Source organism: Tiliqua scincoides, chromosome 2 (assembly GCF_035046505.1).
Source record: "Tiliqua scincoides isolate rTilSci1 chromosome 2, rTilSci1.hap2, whole genome shotgun sequence".
NCBI classification, from domain to species: Eukaryota; Metazoa; Chordata; class Lepidosauria; order Squamata; family Scincidae; genus Tiliqua; species Tiliqua scincoides.
The window spans coordinates 33,728,681-33,754,943 of NC_089822.1; the positions used below are offsets into that span (position 1 = coordinate 33,728,681).

The 26,263-nt window shown below is 41.9% G+C and overlaps 1 protein-coding gene across 3 annotated transcripts; it reads right to left on the reverse strand.

Annotated features, from left to right (window-relative positions):
- Positions 1–316: 316 nt before the first annotated feature.
- On the reverse strand, positions 317–26,052 carry DHFR (dihydrofolate reductase). Of its 3 annotated transcripts, none has more exons than XM_066615793.1 (6): positions 25,957–26,052; positions 24,245–24,294; positions 22,773–22,878; positions 20,124–20,250; positions 2,525–2,640; positions 317–2,268 (listed from the first exon to the last, which is right to left on the reverse strand). In XM_066615793.1, the coding sequence occupies exons 1-6, from the start codon at positions 25,998–26,000 to the stop codon at positions 2,190–2,192; spliced, it is 522 nt and encodes a 173-aa protein (XP_066471890.1). In that variant the 5' UTR covers positions 26,001–26,052; the 3' UTR covers positions 317–2,189. The 3 variants fall into 3 exon arrangements, with proteins under 3 accessions (XP_066471890.1, XP_066471891.1, XP_066471892.1); XM_066615794.1 differs by lacking the exon at positions 25,957–26,052 and adding an exon at positions 25,691–25,721; XM_066615795.1 differs by lacking the exon at positions 25,957–26,052 and adding an exon at positions 25,618–25,703.
- Positions 26,053–26,263: the final 211 nt, after the last annotated feature.

A 26,263-nucleotide genomic window follows, 5' to 3' on the forward strand; every position in this document is an offset into this window, starting at 1 on the left:
GAGCATGTAGCAAGAAATAGGTATGCCATTTGAAACTGGAAGACACTCTGTGGGAGTGGTTTTGATACAACTCAATCTGCCAAATATCACATCCCTGAAAAACTTTTTAAATTGCTACCATTAGTGAAATGAATTATAATTGACAGAATTCAGCACCTTAGATTTATATAATTTAGGCCCAAATACTAACCCACTTTCTAGCACTGGCATAGAGGTGCAAACGGGATTTGTGCATCCCACAGTTGGGGGGCACTCATGGAGGCCTCTTCAAAGTAAGGGAATGCTTGTTTCCTTACCTAGGAGCTGCATTGCCCTTATGTCAGTGCTGGAAAGTGGGTTAGGATTGCACCCTTATTTGGTTGGCTTTATTGCTTTCTCAAGAAATGTGATGAGGGTCATTCCAAGGAAGTGAGGCAGGTTCTATACACATGAACATCATTTTTCTGTAGCCTTTGACAGATGCAGAAAGTTGAATGCTAGCTCTTCTGATCAATGCCCTTTCACTTGTATTGATTTAACAAGTGTGAATGCAGCAGAGGGAGCCATTAGCTCAAACCTTTTTTTTCCCCTCCCTCGAATTCCATCTTCATGCAGTCCAAGCATGTTTGCCCTTCTTTCTACCCATTCCTGGGTACAGGACAAGATAATATTGCCACTAAGCTAGACTTTGAGCTTATATTTCACATTACCCCATCTACACAAGCAAGTTAAAATGTATTAAAAATTTAAATAAAATCATGAAATGCAATTTTTTGGGTCTTGCTTACCTAGCATGGTCAGTAAAGTGCAGACCCCATCCCCAGCCACTGAGTCCCACTGAGTCCCACTACTTCATTGTATTGCACTCTTTCTCCAAGGAGCTCAGACTTTACAAGAATATTTTCTCACTACACTTTGGAGGTAATTAAGACTTGGATATACTGATTAGCTGAACATCACCCACTCAGCTTTGTCCCTGAAAAGGGGTCTGGAACCAGATCTCCCAGTTTAGCATGAGGCATTATCCATTACACCATTGTTCTTCAATGGTATCTAGGGGTCTGAAAGCGAATCTCAAATTGATCTAAGGTGGATTGCATTAGCAATACTATTTCCATACATATAGCTGGGGAAAAAGAAGTGGGTACCATATTTAGAACTAATGCGAGATTGCAAATTTGAAAAGTTAAATCCTGACTCTTGCATGCAGGACAAATGCTGGTAGTTACGTATTTTCCTTGGACAGCAGCCATGACTATAGCCTAAGAAGTGCAAGATGTATCAGAAGTTCTGATAAGTTTGTTCTAAAAAAAACAACAACCCCAAACTCAAATCCTATTTTTATTTCTATACTGTAGCTGTGACCTAGGAAACCTAGGGATCACACAAATCCCTAATTTTCTTCTTGACAGTTGTTTGACCAAAAATACTAGATCTGAACATGCATAGTATGTGCTTGACAGTCAATATTAAAAACAAGTAAACCAATTGTGGAAAGGAAGAAAAGTGCTGATTAGAAAGGTCACCTGGGATGCACAGAGGGGGCTTACAGCCCAATCCTATTCATATCTACTCAGAAGTAAGTCCCATTAGAGTCAATGGGGCTTACTCCCAGGAAGGAGTGGATAGGATTGGGCTGGAAGTCGGAAAATAAATATAAATCAGTGATGGGTAGTTATCGTCCTTTTAACATAACAGATTTGCAAATAATGTTTAAGGCTTTAGCCAAAGCTTTTGGTACTTTTAAAAAACATTTTGCCATTTAAACTGTAGAGAAGGATAAAGCTAATCAAGACATTATTTTATTAGTTTAAGAAGAACAAGACATTTATTTACCAGCTAGAAACATGGAATGTGGTTTTTTTACCATTAAAAGCATAGGAAACTTTCACGAACAAAACACATGTTAACAGTGCAGTTTCTCAAACAATCTACTGGCATTAGGCCTCACCAACAACAGTGTTTGCATTATTTTGGGAGACAGAGGGGAAGGAGGCATCCAGAGATGGGGTGGTGAGGGAAGGATTTGATTACAGTCAGGATTTATGCATATCTACTTGGAAGTCCAATTAATTTCAATAGGCTTACTCTTATGTGACTGTGCATCGGATCATGACCTTTACCCTCTTTCTAGCTGATAGAAGAAGTTGCTGGTATTATATTCTCCATAGTAGCTGTAGCTACCCTATCATTTTGTATCACATCGAAATCTAAATGCTCTTTTCATATACTTCAAATCTGTACTGAATGCCTTTCTCTTCCTGGATATCAGCAGGGACACCTGGATATCTAGAAGAAGAGAATAAAATACATGTAATTTGTTAAACATCATAACAATGTTATACTAATTGATGCTGGTAATTTATAAGGTATTTGAATAACTGGAAATAACACAAAAAGGTTATTTCATCATGCACATAATGTTGAGCCAAATATTTCTTCAGATTTTACATATTCATACACAAAACAATAAAATATTTTTGTTATGTTATTTAAAGGTAATCTTCAGTTGATGATAACAGAGTATAATCAATATAATACTTACTCAGGTAGCAGTCTGAATTTTTCTAAATCTATTTCTGGGAAAAAAGTATCACTTTCAAACTCATGCAAGATTCTCGTCACAAACAGTCGCTGTTGTACTGGCTTATCCATTGCGGCCTTTAAAAAGCATAATAAAATGAATGAAGATCTGTTCTCTTAAATTGGCAAGACTGCTGGTTATACTTGTTCATTTCAGACCCTGGAAAGCTGCAGTCAGAAAGTTGTAAACAATTGTGAGCTACATGGATTTGATAAAAGGCAGGTGCCTTTAGCCATTAGTGTAGATTTTGCTTGACAATATATTGTCAATCATTTACAAGCAGTAAATGATCAAGACATTTACCGAAAGCTAGAGGGGATGACTCAGTGAAAGTGCTTCCTGTTATCATTTGCAGAGAGGTCCCCTCGATCTACAGGCTACCTGCTTGCTTGTCTTATAAGCTCTCTGCTTATAGCATCTGGTTAAAGCAAGTATACCAGTGGTTCTCACACATTTAGCACTGGGACCCACTTTTTAGAATGAGAATCTGTCAGGACCCACCAGAAGTGATGTCATGACTGGAAGTTACACCATCAAGCAGGAACATTTTAAACAATCCTAGGCTACAATCCTACTCACACTTACCCAGGAGTAAGTCCTATTTACTGTCATTGTTAAAAGAATATACATAGTAGCTTGTTAAAAGTACAGGTCTGTAACATTTCCCCAGGTGCAGTCACATACCATGGTAGCATCAAGGAAATATATTAAAAAGAAAATATTGAAATGAATGGGGACCCACCTGAAATGGGCTCGCGACCCACCTAGTGGGTCCCGACCCACAGTTTGAGAAACACTGAAGTATACAATTCCTTTGTGCAACTATAAACAACATAAATGATGGTAATGGGTGTGGGGGGCAGCGGGGAACCTCAGATAATAGAATCTGAAGATTCTGGATCTGTGGACACTGGGGGATGCCTGTACACTGCAATCTGTTTACCCTCTTCTTTCAGCATTAAGATACTTATGAAAACAGGATGACCATTAACAACAATTTAGTAACCAACATACAATACAGAGACTTTAAAGTGTCTTATTCTCTCTCACGGAGTGCTTAATTGTCTACGATGATTCACCTAACACTATGTCACAAACTACTCCTTTGGAAAACATCTGTTCATGCACATCTAATCCAATAATTTAACAGTAAGTGCTTTTTGGAAATGTGAATTTCTGAAGCAGCTGCTTTAAGTGTATCTTCACTTGAAAAAGAAAATACATCTTTAGTGAACTGGAGTTTTGGCATTTATTGGCCAAGAAAAGTCAAATTTTGCATCAATTCCAAGCAAAAGGTCCATAGGAGTCAAATCACCATTCACTGATTATATTCCTTTTTACTTGATTACATGATGCTATATTCTGCAATTAAAAAAAAAGAGCCAGTACGAGATAAAAGGAAGTGATCCAGGTCAGTAACAGAGCCTTTTTTTTGCCCTTCATCTCTACTAGAAGAGGCTCTAGTGTAACCAAAAAGGGCTGTTATGTTTTAAGGGGAATTATTATATTACCCTTTTGGAAACCTCAGGATCGCAGGCTAGATAACAAGACAGCGTAATGCAGAGATAATCCCTTGTAGCTTAAAGAGGAGACTGGGAGAAAGATAACTTTCAATCAAAGATTATATTTTTATTACAAAAACACACAGGTATACATAATGCACATGGAAAATGGTAAGTATGTGTTTCTTGGTTCCTAGTACTTGGATCCTGTGTACCTAGCTTTATGGTGGTTGCATGTGCCGTGTATTTGGTGCATCCGCGAAGGAATCAGAAAAGGATAGGTTGTAGGGAAGGATTTTAGGGGTCCCTGGTCTGCATAACCCAGTTGCTAACTAAGATGGGGAGAGAAGGGAGGAATAGATGGGGAAGAAGGGAAAGAGTTTCAGAAACGCAGGATAGTTACCTGTCCCGGGGAGCAGATGGATGGGGGTGGTGGTGGAGAGTCCTATGGGTGTGCTGTGTCCCTGAAGGGGGGGGAGCCCAGAGAGAGAGCCATGTGCTCGGAGCCTCTCTTAAAAAGGGTTTTTGCTGACCTGGATGCTGACCTAGAATGACCCGGATGTGTCCTAGAGCTGTGCGCATGCTCAGTATACACACAGTGGTACACGTGGAGTATGTAACAGTGGAAGGGTTCAGAAATCAGCTATCAGCAAAGGCTGACCCTGGGGGGGGGGTAGCTTGCTTCCTGTTGCTACTGGACTTTGGAGTCAGGATGTAGCTTAATGGCTGTGATTTAGTTAACAATAGGAGCAACATTTAGGTGGAGGCTAGGTACTTAGACTTTGCTGTTAAAGTCTTCCTCCCTTACAGTGTTTGCATATGCAGTGATTGGATCAGGAGGCACAGTGATTAGGTTAAAACAATACACATTTTTAGGGGACTTTTAGGAGAATAGGAGACATTTGCTTGTCCCTATAGAACTAGGTGATCTGTAGCCATGCGCTTGTGACTTGACTTGGCTATGGCCTGTAAGAGAAGCTCTAGCCTGCCCGACACCTCTGTCTATAATACATAACCAGATATAAAATCACAACCTGGAAGGGAAAAGGGGATTTTCACGTAACACTAGGGCACATCCAAAGAGCCTACTGCTTTAAAAGGGAACCTGACAACTTTGGCTTGGGAAGCTTCGTCAACATCCCAATTCCTTACCCTGGGGTTGTTCCTTAACAGCACACCAGCAGCCATGGCCCTGGCTGCAAGTTGAACTGCGTCTGCTGTGGTGTCCACAATGAAAGCTGATCACTATTGGAAGGCAGGACAGATGAAGAGCCCAGCAACACCATTGGGGCATCTATTAGGGGCAACTTGAATTGGTCCAATTCTATGCTTGGGATCATTAGGAAGGGTATTGAGAACAAAACGGTTAGTATTATAATGCCGTTGTACAAATCGATGGTAAGGCCACACCTGGAGTATTGTGTCCAGTTCTGGTCGCCGCATCTCAAAAAAGACATAGTGGAAATGGAAAAGGTGGAAAAGAGAGCGACTAAGATGATTACGGGGCTAGGGCACCTTCCTTATGAGGAAAGGCTACGGCGTTTGGGCCTCTTCAGCCTAGAAAAGAGACGCTTGAGGGGGGACATGATTGAGACATACAAAATTATGCAGGGGATGGACAGAGTGGATAGGGAGATGCTCTTTACACTCTCACATAATACCAGAACCAGGGGATATCCACTAAAATTGAGTGTTGGGCGGGTTAGGACAGACAAAAGAAAATATTTCTTTACTCAGCGCGTGGTCGGTCTGTGGAACTCCTTGCCACAGGATGTGGTGCTGGCGTCTAGCCTAGACGCCTTTAAAAGGGGATTGGACGAGTTTCTGGAGGAAAAATCCATTATGGGGTACAAGCCACGATGTGTATGCGCAACCTCCTGATTTTAGGAATGGGTTAAGTCAGAATGCCAGATGTAGGGGAGGGCACCAGGATGAGGTCTCTTGTTATCTGGTGTGCTCCCTGGGGCATTTGGTGGGCCGCTGTGAGATACAGGAAGCTGGACTAGATGGGCCTATGGCCTGATCCAGTGGGGCTGTTCTTATGTTCTTATGTCCATATCTTCCTTAGCCAAAGTGTAGAACCTTGTAGATGGCTTATGGTTCTCTTTATTCTTGACTGGGTTAGCCCAATCCTTATTCATCAAGTTATGGAAGAGATGAGGTAAAGGAAAGCCTAACAAGTTCTCCTGCCATGCTAGCCCCCACACCTTGGATGAGGTGGATATGTCCTTAGCTGCAAGATCCTGTTTCAGTTTCAAAACTCTTAGATGGAATTACATTTGCTTCAAATCCAATTACATTTCTATTATTTGCTTTACAATTTATCTTGTGAAACATCTGATACAGACATGGGGGGGGGGAAGAGGCAAGAACCCAAAGACTGCCTCATGATCCTCATCTGAGAGCTCTCCTTTCTTCTCAGAATAACTCTTGTGCTCTTCTGCAACATCAGTCTGAGGTGTTATGTCTATGTCCTGGATGGGGTCCCCCATCCAAGCTATCAATGCTTTCATAGCATGCCTCCCAACTTGGGGGCTTGTGGTCACTACCTGCAGGATGGGACAGGGTTGTTAAATGCTTAGTGGTCGTAGCTGCTGAGGATGAGGGGAGCAGTCCAAGTGCTTTCACAATTTTATTACTTATGGACTTTGAAGTTCATATTGACCATGAAGAGGAAGGGATTTCCAACGTAATTTCCTTTGCTAGATCCTTTCCTTTAATCATGGATCTTTTCCTTTAAGGCAGCCATTCTCAACCTTTTTTTTGGCTACAGCCCCTTAAGGAGGTTTTCTCAGATTCCAGGTTCCTGTCAAACAAGGATACGTTGTTGGCAAACTTCAGTCTCGAAAGACTATGGTATCGCGCTCTGAAAGGTGGTTCTGGAACAGCGTCTAGTGTGGCCGAAAAGGCCAATCCGGGAGTGACAATCCCTTCCACACTGGGAGCAAGTGCAGTCTGTTCCTGGTCTGTCTCCCTGGCTATGGGCCTTCCTTCTTTGCCTCTTAGCCTCAGACTGTTGGCCAAGTGTCTCTTCAAACTGGGAAAGGCCATGCTGCACAGCCTGCGTCCAAGCGGGCCGCTCAGAGGCCAGGGTTTCCCACTTGTTGAGGTCCACTCCTAAGGCCTTCAGATCCCTCTTGCAGATGTCCTTGTATCGCAGCTGTGGTCTACCTGTCAAACAAGGATATGACCTGAACAGATAAACATAAAATCATTTATTATTGAACACCAGTCTGTGGCCCCCTTCAAATGTGTCAGGACTTGCCAAGGGGCCATATGGTTCCCACTTAGAAGTTCTTTCCAGGAACTGTAGTACCATATAATTCTGGAGGTGGAAAAAGACTTGCAGGTGGGACTCCTTGACTGTGAATTCATAACAGCAGCATGGAGCTGGTGAAGGCAAGAACAGCAGGGATAGTGGATGTGAGTTACAAGATGGTGATGATCATGACAGCAAGTTGGAACCAAGTAGCATTACAGTCGGCCCAGCACTGGAGCTTGCTTCATGATGGAGGTGGGCTTGCTTCATTAGAAGAAAAACCAAAGAAGAGCTGCATAATGGGCTGGTCAGATGAAGTGCTCTGAGCCTCCACGGAATGAATGAATGAATGAATGAATGCGCAGACAAAGAGCGAGAACACTGGATTCATGGCAAGGTACATTGCACTATTGATTCCACCCAGGACACTGCATCTGGGGCAGAAGTGCAGGAAAACCTGAAAAACAAACACAAAAAGCCCCCCTACACCTTTGAAAGAATTATTAGCCTTCTAACAGCACAATCCTATTAATGCCTACTCAAAAGTAAGTCACACTGTGTTCAATGTGCTTACTTTCATACCAGTATTTTAACTTATTTGTTGAGCAGTTGCATAGAGGAAGTTTAAACATTTCTTGCAAATTTGAGTGACAAAATAAGTACAAAAGGCAACTTTCAAAATAGCACAATATCTTGCTAGAAAAATTCCTTCAGATAGAATTACAGTTCTAATATTTGTTTTACAATCCTTTTTGCACATATTGCAGAGTTTTCAGAAGGGATTCACTCTGCTGAATATGTAAAATTTTAAGTACAAGAAAACACTATGCAAATCTCAGGATTTGCTCTTGAATTTATCTTCCTACTTGTTCAGAGTCAAATCCTACCTTGCTCAACACCTGTGCCTTAACATAATAAGAGAGAGAAGAAAGAATCCCATGTATCTGGTTTGCTGATACAGGATAGGATACAGGATAAACCCAATCTACATATTATACAGAATGAGGTGGAAAGCTGTATTGGCAGGAATAAATGAGCACACTGTAGGAAAATTTTAGCACCGGTTGGTCGCTCTGTGGAGGATGTTCTTTGCCTTGGATTAAAAAAATATGACTTCCATAGATGCAGTCTGAAGTAGAACACTTCAGTACCTACCATTTCACTCTCTGTAATGTATGGATTGCTTTTTGTATGAATCAATCACTTCTCTCACAATTCCTACGCACAAAAGACAGAAAATGGGTTTTACTATATCCTGGTTATTTAAAAAATATGTTTTTGATCCACAACTTGTTGCTCAGCATTAGCTGTAATATGGTAAGATGTTATGACATATCTTCCCAATCCAAATCTTCTCCTCAACACCGCCTCTTCAGAAAAGTTCAAATTCTTCCCCTTCTGTTAGCAAGCCCTGCTCAAAAGGCAGCTGAAATATAGAAGGCTGAGATTTAAGTGACTTACGACTGCATCCATGAGTCATGCTCTAACCTTTCATTCCCTTTATAATTTTTCCAAAGGAATGACAAATCAGCATGTTTGTTCATATGAACAAGAGGCAACCACTAATTTTTTTTAATTAGTATTTTATTTATTTATTACAGATACAGGTGAGGAAAATGGGTTAGACTTGGGGCTGGTACTACACAGGTTACACATGAGGGTATTGGCCATAGATTACAACATGCATTATTCCAAAAAAGCAATCAAATGACTGAAAAAGGCACAATAGTCAACAATATAAAAGCTATCATATTTGTCAGTATAAAAATTTGGATTTATCTAAACACTCAATATTGTTTAACTGAAATTATCTATCAAATAATAAAAAGGCTTCCAATATTCTCTTACTCTACCTAAATCTTTCATTCTTTGTTAAAATTTCCATTTCTGCTATTTCATAAATTTTGTCTATTAAATTTTCTCTAGTTGGAATGTCTGTAGATTTCCATTTTTGCGCAAACAATATTCTTGCCCCTGTAGCAATCTGTACAATAAGATATTTCTTATATTGGTCTTTAATTTCTGATGTCACATTTAGGAGAAATATTTCTGGTTTGAATGGTAATACACTGTTCCAATCTCTTGCAACAATTTATGTATCATTTTCCAATATTTCTTTGCTTTTTCACATGTCCACCACATATGATAAAAGGTTCCTTAAACCTCTTTACATTTCCAACACTTATTTGATGACCCAGAACACATTTTTGCTAATTTCTCTGGAGTTAAATACCATCTATAAAACATTTAATATAAATTCTCTTTAACAGACTCCGCTTTAGTTATCTTGATATTTATATTCCAAATTTGTTTCTAGTTGTCCATTGGTATATTATATCCAAAATTTTTTGCCCAGTGCACCATTGCATCTTTAACTGTCTCATCCTCCATTCTTATCTCAAGGAGGAAATTGTACATTTTAAAAATATATTTCCCCTCAATCAAAAATATTTTATCAAAACTTATATCTTCTTCTTCTTGCTTCACCTTCTTGTAAGGCTAATCCCCAAGTTTTATAATCCCCAAGTTTTATATCCAAAAGGTATAAATCAGTAATTCAAATTTAAAAAAAAATCCACTTCAAGCCAGTACCAATGTTAAATTACTCCAGCAGTTAAAGAGTCATCCAAGTCTTATATCCAAAAGGGATGGATCAGTAGTCCAATTCAAGTCAATAATACTTCAAATCAAGTTAGTATATCTTAAAATACTAGGCCTGAATCCAAATCCAAGCCTTTTACAACAAAAACAAAAGTAATAGTTCAGCTTTTCTTTTCTCTGATCTCTGTCTCAGGCCTCTAGCTATAACAACAAAAGTGAATTGTCCCCACAGTTAAAAAGTCAGCTAAGTCTTATTTTCTTGCTTCACCTTCTTGTAAAGCTAATCCCTTACAAGGGATTGGCGACCACTAATTTTAGACCCCTCAAAAATGTTAAGTTGCATTTAAACTATGAATTATTTATTATTATTAACACTGTGACCCATTCTTTAGTGCACCACTGCTGATCAGGAGCTGGAATCCCAGTGCCACTGTAATGCCACCATTTGAGAAATGCTGAAACCTAACCCCAGCACTGGTGCAACTGTTTCCTTCAGCAGCAGTGCTGTACTGGCAGTTGCCCTATAAACTAGAGATCCACATCCTATGAACTGCAACTATTCTTTGTTGGATTACAAACATTAATACAAAATGGGCTCACTTTCAATTGTCTTATATGGTAATCCTTGGACCTGTTACAATCTGTGCGCATGAACTGGAGGTTGTCCATGACTTTGTGTACCTTGGCTCAACGATCTCCGACACTCTTTCTCTCGATACCGAGCTAAACAAACGCGTCGGTAAAGCAGCTACCACGTTTTCCAGACTCACAAAGAGAGTCTGGTCCAACAAGAAGCTGACGGAACATAACAAGATCCAGGTCAACAGAGCTTGTGTCCTGAGTACACTTCTGTACTGCAGCGAGTCATGGACTCTCCGCTCACAACAGGAGAGGAAACTGAACGCTTTCCACATGCGCTGCCTCCGACGCATTCTCGGCATCACCTGGCAGGACAAAGTTCCTAACAACACAGTCCTGGAACGTGCTGGAATCCCTAGCATGTATGCACTGCTGAAACAGAGACGCCTGCGTTGGCTCGGTCATGTCGTGAGAATGGATGATGGCCGGATCCCAAAGGATCTCCTCTATGGAGAACTCGTGCAAGGAAAGCGCCCTACAGGTAGACCACAGCTGCGATACAAGGACATCTGCAAGAGGGATCTGAAGGCCTTAGGAATGGACCTCAACAAGTGGGGATACCCTGGCCTCTGAGCGGCCTGCTTGGAGGCAGGCTGTGCAGCATGGCCTTTCCCAGTTTGAAGAGACACTTGGCCAACAGTCTGAGGCAAAGAGGCAAAGAAGGAAGGCCCATAGCCAGGGAGACAGACCAGGGACAGACTGCACTTGCTCCTGGTGTGGAAGGGATTGTCACTCCCGGATTGGCCTTTTCAGCCACACTAGATGCTGTGCCAGAACCACCTTTCAGAGCGCGATACCATAGTCTTTCGAGAGTGAAGGTTGCCAATATATAGGACCTGTTAGAACCTCAAAGCCCAGTGCAACCTGGTCATGGTAATACAGTAGTAGGAGTTTTCATGGAGTGTGGATTTTTCTGGAATTAAATACAGGTATGTGCCACATAACAAAGTTGCAGTTAACAATGGACTGCATACACATTGGTGGTCTCATAAGATTAAAAATGATAGGGACTGGGAAGGTACAATTTCTTTAATTTGATCCTTTAATTTAAGAAAAAGAGTGACTTCTTAGGGCCCAATCCTATCCAACTTTCCAGTACTGGTGCAACTGCAATGCAGCCCTAAGGTAAGGGAAGAAATGTTCCCATATTTTGAGGAGGCCTGTGTGATTGCCTCCTCACCACAAGATGCAGTGCACGCCTCATTGGCATGGCTGCATTGGCACTAGAAAATTGCAGGATTGGGCCCTTCTTCAACCAGGTCAACAACAATGGTGAGGGCTGTCAGAGCAAAGCAATTCCAAGGTTCTTCCCCAAATTTTCAGATTCCTTAACTTCAAAAAGCAAGTCATCTTTACTTACGGTGATAAAAGGAAACAAAATCCAAGCCTAAAATCTACCTAGAATTATAGAATCGCAGAGTTGAAGGTACCTTGGTGATCATCTAGTTCCAACCTTGACAGATGGCCATCCAGCCTTTGCTTGAAAACCTCTAAATTGTAGGAGAGCCTACAAAGGTGTGAAGACCATCCCAGTGCTGGACAGTCCTTACAGTTAGTTCTTTAGCAACTGCTCAGTAAGCTACTTACCCCAGAGTTCCTGCAAGCAACATAGAAGAACTGAAATTACTGACAAAAACTTGACACTTGATTTTTAAATGAATTTAAAGGTGCCCTTCTGCTAGAAGAAAGTCTCTTCTGCTTACAGAAGGGCTGTTTTTGACAGAGAAATGCAGCCCCAAATCCAGAGATGTTTGAGTCATGTGAAACTTTGTGTTAAGTTCTTTTCAATTCCTTTACATGACCATCGAAAATTCATACAGTAAATTCAATACCTGCCATATTTCTTGTAATGTAATACAACTCCCCTCCTGGCTGCCAATGAACTGTAGTGTTGGCCCACAAAAACTGCTAGTACTTGTGCAAGAGTTCATAGAAGAGCACTTATGCTTTGAAGCCAAACCATTGTTATTAAACTTTTAAAACTTAGTAAATGAAATCATTTAAAACATATTGGGCTGCCTAAATTTAGATCATTGCTGTTTTGCACAGGCTTGCTTCACCTCCACTCCCACTGCATTCTGGCTACTGGCCTCTAGTGAGACTGGCATTTGCAGTAGATCAAAGGGTGTGCCGACTGTTTTGTCAGGAAGCACTCTCTTAGAAAGGCAGTTGATTATATGCTAGAGCCTTGCCATGGTAAGTAGAAAAAGATGGTTCTCAATTCAAGAAAAATAAAATTAAAAACCTGAAAGCCAAGCTAAATACAAGAGAGCAGATTATGTCCTGAACATTTTTATATTTAATAAATTGGACATTAAATATAGGATAAAGTATTTTACAAAACAGCATAGCTAAGAGCTTTCATTTTCCATTGTTCAGTGACTGATAAGCTAAACATCACATCTCCTATTGTTCTCCTGCTAAATGAGCAATTCTTTACCCAATGCATTAATTAAAAGGCACTTGGGTGGTGCTATGGCTTGGCAAAGGAAGCAGTCTTGGTTGGTATGCTGTTTGCCACAGAGATTCATTTAGAAAAGCACTGTTCACAAAATCTGTTCAATTAGTTTAACGACTGGCACATTTAATCAGTGCTTTCTGCTCGTCCTCAGACTTACAAAAACGTTGCTACAGATTTTATGGAAGTGGCAGACAGCAGCTTGTTGTTGCAAGAAATATGCCCCTTTTAAGACATGACAAATTGAAAAGATAAAGATACTCTTTTGCATATGTCTATCAGTGAAGTGGATTTTTGCCAAAACTTCTATAGTGTGATGGGCTACATCTACTCCATAATGTTTCAGTGGTATACTGTATCTTTCTGTTCCTATATACTGTTGTTGGTGTATATGAATTAGCCATCTTCAGAGCCTATGCATCTGATATATCAGGCCAATGCCTATAAAAGTTCATGCCACAATGACCCAGTCTCTTTTTAAGGTACCTTTGTCAAAGAAATACCAGAATAAACAGGAAGGAAGAAAGGCCTGGACCAACCACATACAGTATTGGATCACCCAGTGTTGTTTTATATGATCATGTGGTAGCTACACTCACCAAGGTCTTTCCTATCCTTGTTTACCATTGAGGCTGCATACGAAATGGAAGTATTAGGACAGGGGTGTCAAACGCATTTCATACTGAGGGCCGAATGGCATTCATGATACCTGCTGAGGGCCGGAAGTGATGTCATTAGGCAGGAAGTGATGTCATTAAACAACTCGACCAAAAATATGCACTTTTACTCACTTAGGAATTCATTAACTACAAATGACGGAAGAGAAAACACGCAAATCTTTATCATATTTCAAGATATGGGAGAACCCAAATTTCGTGGGGGCTGCCCTTTCAGCAGCTGAGATGGCCTGAGGGCTGGATAAAAAGGGCTGGAAAAAAGCTTCCATGGGCTGCATCTGGCCCCCGGGCCTTATGTTTGACACTCCGTATTAGGATATACTAAATGACTTGCACTTTGCCTTCTGTGTGCAAGTCTGCTATAATACCATGCATTGTCCTAAAGAGAGTTCATTAGACACCAGGGAACACACTTAAAGTATAAAAGCATAAAGTTCTCTGAAAATATCAACTCATGAGAAAGAAAACTATTCAGAAAAGGACACAATAACACAATCAGAATGCTGTAAAGCTGTAAAGCATACAAGGTGGGTAGTTTGTTTTAAAACAAAACAGTCATGGAAGATATCTGATGTAAGAAACATCACCATGTACATGCGTATAATTTACTGTGTGTATATATAGCAAATTACACACATGTTAGATCACACAAGTATCATGCTTTCCATGAAGAAAATGATAAAGGATGAATGCCAAGCTAGATGGAGACTGTGCAGCTCAGCAGGACAACTTTTTGTGTCCTTATTGTAGCACACTGGCACGTCAGCTACTATGTACAATCCCAAGCACATGCAATTACAAAAGACCATGAGATAGTTTAAAAGAGAAAGAGGGTACAATGCATTAGGAGCTTCGCCTACATAGGGCATAATGAAATGAATTAGACTGGGAAACAACCACCACCACCACCATATAGAGCTACTGCCTCTAGGTCAGAGTCATTCTTTAATAGCTCTGGGGTAGCCAACACTCAGGATAAGCAATTCCCATTTTTATCCTTTCCACTATTTACATTGCTTCCCTGCCAGGTGTAGAGCCAAATTAGAGCATGGTATGCCACAGTAAGTGAGGGCAGAAGGAGAATGGACTATTGCAGTACCAAAGTAGAAGTTACTATTCCTGAAAAGAAAAAGTCTCTTGGTTCTGAAACTGTTAAACCAAAGAGCTCTTTTTGCAGGCCAGGAGCCACCATCCTTATGTAAAGAATATTATTGTTAATCATCATCAACATATTAAATAAATCCTCCAAGGAGCTAAAAGCACATTTGTGTTTTCTTGCCATTTTATCCTCACCCTGATCTTTCAATTGGGTGAGAGATGGTCATGAGCTTAAGGTCACCTAGAGAACTTCATGGTTCTGTGGAATTTGAACTCAGATATCCCCAGTCATAAGAACATAAGAACAGCCCCACTGGATCAGGCCATAGGCCCATCTAGTCCAGCTTCCTGTATCTCACAGCGGCCCACCAAATGCCCCAGGGAGCACACCAGATAACAAGAGACCTCATCCTGGTGCTCTCCCCTACATCTGGCATTCTGACTTAACCCATTCCTAAAATCAGGAGGTTGCGCATACACATCATGGCTTGTACCCCATAATGGATTTTTCCTCCAGAAACTCGTCCAATCCCCTTTTAAAGGCGTCTACGCTAGACGCCAGCACCACATCCTGTGGCAAGGAGTTCCACAGACCGACCACGCGCTGAGTAAAGAAATATTTTCTTTTGTCTGTCCTAACCCGCCCAACACTCAATTTTAGTGGATGTCCCCTGGTTCTGGTATTATGTCAGAGTGTAAAGAGCATCTCCCTATCCACTCTGTCCATCCCCTGCATAATTTTGTATGTCTCAATCATGTCCCCCCTCAAGCGTCTCTTTTCTAGGCTGAAGAGGCCCAAACGCCGTAGCCTTTCCTCATAAGGAAGGTGCCCCAGCCCCGTAATCATCTTAGTCGCTCTCTTTTGCACCTTTTCCATTTCCACTATGTCTTTTTTGAGATGCGGCGACCAGAACTGGACACAATACTCCAGGTGTGGCCTTACCATCGATTTGTACAACGGCATTATAATACTAGCCGTTTTGTTCTCAATACCCTTCCTAATGATCCCAAGCATAGAATTGGCCTTCTTCACTGCCACCGCACATTGGGTCGACACTTTCATCGACCTGTCCACCACCACCCCAAGATCTCTCTCCTGATCTGTCACAGACAGCTCAGAACCCATCAGCCTATATCTAAAGTTTTGATTTTTTGCCCCAATGTGCATGACTTTACACTTACTGACATTGAAGCGCATCTGCCATTTTGCTGCCCATTCTGCCAGTCCAGTTGCAACACTATGCAGGCTAGATTTGTATCCAGTTTTTCAGGGTTTTGGTGCCCTGAACAGACCAAAGGGAAGGGAAACAGTATCTTTTAATCTGGGCCAGTATAGAATGTTAATATGTTATATATGTTAATCCTAAGTATGTTGTACATTCAGAGGAACTGGGTAAGGCTACAAAACTGAGACAAAATAACATTGCCCCATCTCTGGTATTTTCCTTATTTATCTGAAATACTTATGTGGAGACTCTCTGTTCCACTTAAAAATCACTAACAATTTTACATAACAATTCAAATAAAAACCAGTGAACCACCACAATAATCAGCTAACAAAAGAGAGAACCACCAACTCATATAAAGTTAAGTACAATGGGGAAAAACACAAATTAAGAGAAAGCATGCCTGAACAAAAAGGTTTTAATGCCTGCTTAAAAGCCAATGGCATTGGGTCTAGCTGGGCCTCACAGAAGAGGGAAATTTAAGAGTGTGAGTGCTAACACTGAAAAGGTTCTGTCCTGCATCCCTACCAACCAAATACTGATAAGCAATGAGATGTGGAGCAGAGCCGAATATCCCAGTGTTCAAGCAGATTCTTATTGGAGAAGGCAATCCTTTAAGTACCCAGCTACCGTAAGAATATGGACATAACATCCTTATTAAAGCGCCTTACACAGACATCTCAAAAGTAAATCTCTGCTACTAATGGATTACATAAAATAAAATGATTCATTTCAATTGCCAGCAAATATTCCGTATCCATAGTTTCCTACCCACACACCTGTTCATAGGTATGCAGTGATAATCTTTCAGAAATCCTTATTCAGTATTGTACATCCTGGATAACTGCAGTAAAGCATTATCTAAAATTTGTGTAGAGGCGTTTGTATTCATCTAGTTCATCCAATTATGGACCTAATGCAAGGTAAAACTCAGAACTCTGCAGGACCAGTTTATTTTCTCTGTTGGCTATCCAAACGCACCTTTGTTATTAACTACTTGAAACCACAGACTATAATCACATATTAATACAAAATCTTCTTTGTTACAAACACTAGAGCAACATGCTCTAAAACTTCTCTTGAGCAAAACTGTCTATGCTATAACATTTGCACTTTATTACTACAATTGTGTTAAAAACACAAATGCCCAAATCTTGCAACACTGAATGACATTACTGTTCTGGCAGTGTTTTTTAAAACATAATCAGCATGCACACATAGACAAAAACAATTGTGTGCAGGCCGCAGCACATCGGCCAACAGCACATCTATGTAATTTGGCAGTGAAAGGATAATAGAGGCAAGAGTAAAGTTGCACCCACTTGCTCTTCAACTATACAGGGAAATTCTATCACTCGAAAGCACACAGAATGCAGCCATAAGGAAAGCTGCATTAGGAGGAGAGAGAGGACGAAAGGAATATAGAAAGGAGAAGGGGCAGAGCAAAGAGGCGGGAAAACATGGGGAAAAAAGAAACTTAGGTAGATTAGTTGGGTTTCCCAGAGGAACAAAAGATAAGAAAGAGAATGTTTTGGGTTGCAGGGAAGGAAGGTGGAGACAACAATATTTGGAGATTAATAGGAAGGGAAGGAATAGACAGTTTGGACCCCAGCAGAAAACAGCGGTCGAGAGTGGTTCTCTGTAGCCTGAACTGAGGGTTGCAGACGAGGTTGTAAGCCTAAAAACAGCATGTGAAAGCATGTCACCCATGTGTGGTAGAAGAGCTAGTTTCTCCCACTAAACACTCTCTCTTTGGCTGACACTCTAAGCCTCAAAGGAGATCACTATGGGAAAGGAACATTCTTTTCGTTAGAGGACTTGTTGGATTGGTCAAGGGAATTGGTTTGGGAAAGGAGGCTGGGGCCAGTCTGGGGCCCCCAACTAACAATTCACAAACTACCAAGGTTTTTCCTTGTTGAGCTGCTGGTCCTGTAAAGAGACAGCAAGGAGCACTAAAGGGGGCTTGCACTAACCAGTAGGTACTACTCCCTTTGGTCAACTAGCCCCTGATATGAACAGAATGAATGCTTAAATTAAGCATACATTTCTGAAGCACTAGAAAAGCATCTTTGTGCATGCGCGTACGCGCGCGCACACACACACACACACACAAATTCTAGTGTTATGTACCTTTACAATCGAAAAATAATCAAGAAATAGTATGCTAAAAATGAGATGCAATACAGGTTGAGTCTCATTATGAGAACTCATGTGGATGGCAAAAAATGCACTAAAGCAAATCAATTTAGAAAACAAAGACCCTTTGCTCCAGTGATTAAAAAACAGCCTTGCTGACCTTTTGAAATGCACACAGAAGCAATCAGTCTCTCTCCAGGCACTTAGGCTTCACTAGGAGGCAGCAATCTCTCCCTCACCAGGAGCCACAGTGAGGGGAAAAGAATGGAGGTGATAATCACTGCCATTTAGCTTCCTTCATGTGCTCAGGGGGAAGGGAGGGGTTTGCCTTGTGCCTGGAGAGAGAATGATTGATGGATTGTCAGCTGGCTGGTTGCCCTCTCTCACGTTAATGAGGTTATTGTTAAAGGACTGTTTACCTTTAATTTAAAGAGTACTTCTCATCAACTTCGAGATAGAAAAATCTGTAGATAATTAGGTTATACCTGTAATCACTTGCATGACTGTCTCTCTACAACAGTAAAAAGCAGTTTTTAAAACTGTTATTTTAAAGGGATGCACTTTTCCCCTTCTCCAGGGATCAGCACATTCCTTCTCATTTGCAGTGACCATTCAAGTTGAGTCAAATCTGTGTATAAAAAATCCATGTATAACAAGGTTGGACCTGTATTCACTAATCAAATTATCTCAGAATTAAGGGAAAGTTATAAAACTCTGTATAACTGGTATTGTATGCCTGAAAATACTGGTAAATACAATCTGTGTTACAGATGTGTGTTGGCAATGTCTTTTCCCACAAGCTGAAGATAAGCATGTATGAACACGCAATAAGAGTCATAAGTGCTAGCAAAAAAGTTCATGCATTAGAACAATAAAAGCATACAATACACCATTGACTCCACTGTGCTTAATGCTCAAGTATGTAGAATATGTGCTACATAACTTTATTATTATGTAATAATACTTCTTGATTATTATGGTGGAAAGCAATTGATGGAATTTTTTTGTATCAGACTTTGGGACATTCTATATTAAGCTGACCATCTGATAAGGTTTTGAGAAAGGAGAGAAATAACAAAAGGCAAGAAATTTTCATCTAAATTGGAATTATTTTTGATACACTGGAACAGATACACCAGTCAAAATGTATCAATAGAGTTACTACTGCTATTTTAAAATGTACTTATATACAGTATGCTTTTGTTTTGTTATCCTGGTTCTGTACATGCAATCCAGTTTAAGAAAAAATATATAAAATGAAGCTAGTTTATTTCATTTTTTTCTTTATTCATTTTTGCTTTTCTTTCAGGCTATGAGCTAAAAATCTAATAAAAAACACTGATAAACAATGAGAACTGTTGTAAATTAGCACTCCAATGAATTGAAAATACAGTGGCCCATATCTGTAGGGGTTTCATTCCTAGACCCCCCTGCAGATAAGGAAAACCATGGGTATTCAAACCCATGGTTTTGGCCTCAACTGAACTGAGCTCTGGAAGGTCTTCTGAGGGCTGCAGAGGGCCATGGCATGCAACCACCTGCTGCCTCTGTGGGCCTCAGAATTGCCATATCGGGAAAACAAGTTACTGTACTTCCAGTTTTATTGTAAAACTGGAAGTGATGTTTTTATGCCTTATAAGGCATTTTGAGGCCCAGGGAGAGCTTCCCTGGGCCCTGCAATGCCTTGAAAGACATAAAAATGTCACTTCTGGTTTTACTGTAAAACTGGTAGAAGCTTTATTTGGCTGAAACAGCCATTCTGAGACTTGCAGAGTCTCTGGACCTGACCCAAGCACAGCTCAGGTCAGGTTTGTAGGCTGGGGGGGGGGGGCATTTGGCATCCACAGATGCTGAACCCACAGATAACATGGTCACCCTGTATGTATAATGTGAAAAAGAAATCACTGTCAAGCTGGCCACTGTCCAGCTCTCTTTAAAATAAAATAATAAAGTAAGATGCATACCTTATAGACAGAACTGCCTCCAACTATCCAAACCATATCAGTCTTACATGCTAACTCTGATGATTCAAGCAGTTTTAGTGCTTCATCTAAACTTCTGGCCAGGAAATGAGCTCCTTTGGGAGCGTCCCTAAAAGAAACAGATGTCACTGCTTAATATTAAAGTACATTTGAATATGGAATTTTGAACATGGAATTGGTTTGACCAGAGATAAGTTCATCTTTTCTGGCAAAGAGATATTACTATAATTTTACGAATCAGGTAGTCACTAGCAGTGCACATGCATAACATGTATTATTTGACTATTATCTGATTCTATTAGTTATTTGATTTTATTCTGTAAACCAAATTGTGATAAATGGTCTATGAAACCCCACTGCCTTCCCCGCTCCCCCACAAAGACTTAGTGATTCTCAAAATCTGCAAGAGAGTTTGAGAATCACTGTCATAGAGGAATTCTCTGGAGATAGATATTAAAAATCCCTAAGAGGAACTTGAAGTATTACATAAAATCAATGAGGTGGCACTCCTATGCACACTTTCCTGAGAGTAAGCCCCATTGAACACTTTGAGTAGACATGCTTACACTGTGACTCTCTACAGCCAGGGGCTGGCAACCTGCGGCTCTTTCAGCTGTCTGCTGCGGCTCCTCCCGGTGAAAGTGGCAAAGGGGGTAACAGGAGGCACCTGTGCTGGTAGGGCAGGCTGCTTCCCTCCACCCCCTGAGCTCACTGCCCTTCTCTCCCTTCACCCCCACCTGCCCCACATTGGTTTCCCTTTTCAATTTTGCCCACTCTGCAGGCTTAAGCTCCCTATTTTTACCTTCCCCAACTCTCCAGCAGGACGCAGCCCTCCTCTTCAGCCATTGCCAGCCCTTGCAGCCCGCCTTTCCCAGAGCAGGTCCCCACTCAGTGCAAGGAGAGGCTTTTCCTCCACAGCTGAGGAGACATCCTGTGTGTCTACTCAGTAGTAAGCCCCATTACAGCAGATGAATCTTACTCCCAGGAAAGGGCGCCTGGGATGGCAGCCTTGGAACCTACTCCTATGCGTGTCTATTCAGTTGTAAGCCCAATGACAGCAGATGAAGCTTACTCCCAGGAAAGGGTGCCTGGGATGGCAGCCTTGGAGCCTGCTCAAGGCCAAGCGCAAGGACGGGTGAGTGGGAGCCTGCGCAGGTCTGTTCGAAAGCAAGCCCCGATGTAGTCCCTGGGCTACTCCCAGGAAGGTGTGGAGGGCTGTAGCCTCAGCCTCCTCCTGTGCAGGTCTACTCACAAGTAAGCCCCACTGTAGTCAGTGGGGCTTCCTCCCAGGAAGGTGTGGAGGGCTGCAGCCTCAGCCCCCTCCTATGCAGGTCTACTCACAAGTAGTCAGTGAGGCTTCCTCCCAGGAAAGTGTGGAGAGGACTGCAGCCTGAGAGCTCCAACCAACTTATCTGCTCAGAAGTCCCATTGTAGCCAATGGGGCTTACTCCCAGGATAGTGTGGAGAGGGTTGCAGCCTGAGTGAGTGAGGGAGGGCAGGCAGGGCAGAAGCTGGCCTGTGGTTGCCCCCCCAGCTCTGGCTTCTTCTCTTCCCCACCTCTGGAGTCTGTGTCCTTTTTTCCTTCCAGCACGGTGCCTCTGGAAGGTGGGGGGAGTTCTTTAGTATCCATGTAAGATAAGCAGATGTCATAACTGTCATATTTATTGGAATCCTGGAAGATCTGGTGAGGAGGTAGATGTGGTGTCAGCAGTGGCCCCTTTAAGGGTAAGGCCTGGGCATCCAGCAGAGTGTGCTGCACAGCTGCAGCCACTTGAAGGCAATAGGGCCCTCAGGGATATAAGGAGCACCTGAGGCAGGAAGGGGGGGGGTGTGGGTTGGAGAAGGAGTGTAGGTTGGAGGGGAGACTGACTTGCTTTATTGACTTGGATATTCTGCCTGACTTACTTTGGAATCTGACCTTGGACTGTGACTTGGCTTATTGACTTTGGACTCTGCCCTGGATACTCTGACTGACTTTGTGACTAAGGTACTGCTGGAGACACTGGAGTTTGGTGTGTGGCTGCTGTGCCCAAGACCTGCTGAGGACCAAGGGTCTGCTGTAGTGGTGGGAGGCTGCTGGCAGGAGAGAGAACCTCTGCAGGTTGAACAGGCGAGCTACCCTGGAGGTGGGGTCCAGCAGGAGTGCGGGGCAGAACCAGGGTCATTTGTTGGGGGAAAGAAGGGAAACTAATTTGCTTAAAGTGGGCATAATTCTCCAGGCAGAGAATGGCCTTGGAATCAGGCAAAAACACCATAGAGGACCAGGCGTCTGAAAACACAGGACAAGAATGTATGACAAAACTAGCTAAAAGCTACAAGAGGGGGCTACATTATAAAAATGGGGCCTATAAGAGCATAAAGGTTAAAAAAAAACTATATATACAGTGTTATCTTCATTTTAGAAGTCAAAAGGGTTTTGTGGCTCCTGAGGCTTTTTTTCCTCCGGAAAACGGGTCCAAATGGTTCTTTGAGTATTTAAGGTTGTCAACCCCTACTCTACACTATCATACTATCCAATGCAAAAATACATACTATTTTTCTTTTTGAATGTACAAGCATGCCCCTATATCCATGGGGATTCAGTTCCAGACCCTTCCCCCATGGACACTGCAAATTTGCTGATACACTTACTTCAGTTCGTTGCTGAGCACTATGTTAATTCTTCCTTTTAAAGGGCGATTTTTCTCAGGAATGGAGAACCAGGTCTTCTTACCCATTATTACAACATTTTGTTTCCCTGTATAAGAAAGAAATACATTAACGTGTTGACATAGTGACATCTAGTGGTGGTACTTATGTATTCAATTCCTATTTAAATAACAATGCCACAAGCACTACCATTAGACCTACACTAAAAAATAGTTTTGAGTATGGAAGAGAATTTGTGCACCGTGTACACAACAACAACCTCTTTTAATAGAGATTTTAATAATTTACTATACCACTACAGATAACGCAAATGCAGTAGCCAAGAGACAGAACCACAAGCCAAAGGGGATCTCTGTCACAAACACACAAGGTACAGCTTGAGCTTCATTATTCCCATTGGTTCCATTCCAAGTACTCACATGAATGGCAAAAGATGCACTATAGCAAATCCATTTAAAAAACAAAGTTTCTTTCCTCAGGTGATTTAAAAACAGCCTTGCTGACCTTTGCAATGTAAGATAAGAGTCATTAAGAAGACAATCACTCAGCCCCTCCCTTCACCAATGAAAAATGATCACCTTTCTTTCAAGTGCTCAGGGGGAAAGGAGGGGTCACTTGGAGAGAAGGATAGATGGATTGTCAACCAGTTGCCCTCTCTCTTTCATTAAGGAGGCTATTGTTAAAGGACTGTTCAGTTTTTTAAACTGATTTTAAAGGGATGCATTTTTCCCTTTCTCTAGGGATAAGCACATTCCTTCTCATTTGCAGTGGCCATTCATGTTGAGTCAAATCCGTGTATAAATAGGCTAGACCTGTAGTTTTAGGAAACCACTCACTTTCAGCTTCAGGAATGTGCAGTGGGTGGGGAGGCAGAGCTTCTTCACTGGAGTCCTTCAAAAACCACCGCTGCTATGTGAGGCACACCAGCACTCACAACCCACACATTTCTGCGTGTGGGTGCATGCAATCCTCACATGGTGGTGGCACTTTCGAAGGACTCCAGTGGACTGGAGTCCACTTTCGAAGGACCCACCTCATGTTCCTGCTCAATTTCAGTTCCACATTTGCACTGTAGCAATAATAATACTCATCAATCCTATAAGGTTGTTGTATGACTCATAGTTAAAATTACTGAACCACATTTATTTGGGAGTAAATCCATTTTAACAGAATTACTTCCAAGAAAGTATTATTCAAATCAGAGCCAGTACAGCATCTTCTAGTGATATAAAATATGAGTAGTAACATGAAGAAAAATAAATGAGCTACAGATAGTGCAATTGTCTTCCCTAGAGAAAATCTCTTTACAACTGCAGCTAGTGTTTCTCCATCTGACTTACTGCACTTGGTTCTTAATGCAATCCAACAAGACTTGTGATTGAGGAGAAATTTAGTACAAAAATAAGCATGGGGTGAGGGGCAGAACACAGCTGGAGGAAATAAGCAAACATTACCTTCATGTGCAGCAGTCATGGTCATTCTTTGAAAATACTGAAATTCATTCCTGTTTTAAAACAAAATAAAACAGAGACATCATAGCATTTTTTAAGTACAGATATTGCTGTACTTTTCTCTTCTCTTGCTGAAGCAAATTGTGGCTGCTTTCTTAGCAACTCAATCTTATTCCCCCTTGCAGCTGTGCCAAAAAGGGGATTATACTGCCCCCTAAGGTGTATGATGCTAGTGCAGTGAAAGCTTCCACTTTAGAATAAATCAGACACAAACTCAAGAAACTGTGGTTTGTCTTAATTTTAATAACTAACCAGAATATCAAAACATAGTTGCTACTCTGCCAGTTTCCAAACTCTGCCCACTCAACTACCCTTGAGAATTAGTACACACTTTTATAAGCTAGTAATGAGGACCATAGTAGTAATACGGTGTGAGATAAAGAAGGCTAGAAATCAAACTTCTTTTCTTTCCACCTAACAGAAGATGTGAGGTGCATAACTAGCCAACTGCAGTCTGAAGCCCTTAAGACAAAATTTGATTGCACATTCAGAGAAATGCCTGCAGAACCGATATAAGGGCATGATCTGCTTTAGAATCTTGGGCTATTGAAACAAAGGTTAACCCATGGCTGCAATATGCTATTTTTGGCCCTTCACAATGATGACAGTTTCGGAGCCTGGAAGAATACTGACAAAGAGATGGACTTTTGTCCCTTAGGTTAGCAGGTAGGTGCAGCCTGATGAAACAAAGGTCAGAATCAGACTTTTAACATGAACTAGAATTGAAAATGCTGCATTCCTAAATCTTTGTGACTGCTACTCGCAGGCATTCCTTCCTCTCAGTTGCATCCAGGGAAGTCTCTCTGGAAACAGAACACACTTTGTAGGTCTCATTTTTAATTCCTGTAACATGCTCAGAACCATCATGTCCTGCATGCACAGTTGATGTTGTTTGCCTCACTGTGACAGTTCATTAAATTGAAAAGCATAGGAAATTATAAATTCTCTCTCTCTCTCTGTGCATATTGTCAGTGGCCATGTTATAAAACAAGTTCCAGTTGAAACGATGTAGCATCATCCTCTATGACAGTGATTCTCACACATCTAGCACCGGGACCTATTTTTTTAGAATGAGAATCTGTCAGGACCCACCGGAAGTGACATCATCAAGCAGGAAAATTTTTGACAATCCAAGGCTGCAATCCTACCCACACTTAGCCAGGAGTAAGTCCCATTGACTATCATTGTTAAAAGAGTATACATAGCAGCTTGTTAAAAGTGCAGGTCTGTAACATTTCCCCAAATGCAGTCACAGACCAGGGTAGCATCAAGTCTAAAACATTAAAAATAAAATATTGAAATGAATGGGGCCCCACCTGAAATTGGCTCACGACCCACCTAGTGGGTCCCGACCCACAGTTTGAGAAACACTGCTGATGTTAAGCCAACCTGTGCAATGTTGTCAGTCCCATTCTAGTCAATGGGGCTCACTCCCAGGTAAGTGTGGACAGGACTGCAGTCTCAGAGGGCAGCACTAACCCAAATGACAGCGTGCTGCACTTTTGTCAGTGGAAACTACAAGTTCCCAGCACCCCCTGCTCCTAGCTGAGAGGATCAGCGTGCAAAGGCGCAGCAGTGCCTGCTGGGAGTTGTAGTCACTCTGGCGCCTGTCCAGAGAGCGGGAACAGAGGCGATGATGGTGACTAAGCCCTCACCGAAGCGGAGGCCAGGGGAGCTGCCCGTTCTTCCCGATGCCCATGTTCTGGCACACGGCGGCGATGGAGTTCAGCAGGCGCGCCGAAGCCTTCTCCTTCTCCTTCTCCATGCTGAACTTCTTCGTAGGAGGGGAGCTCACCTCAGCGGACTTTGGAATGAAGACCGCCCCTCGGGCCGAAAACAACTCTGCGCATGCGCAAGGCCACACGCCGGGCCCTCAGAGGAGCGAGAGTAAGGTAGTCTAGCCGTTCCGTAGTCTATGCGCGGACTGACGAACCGTTGGGGCCTGCTAACGTAGCCCCGCCT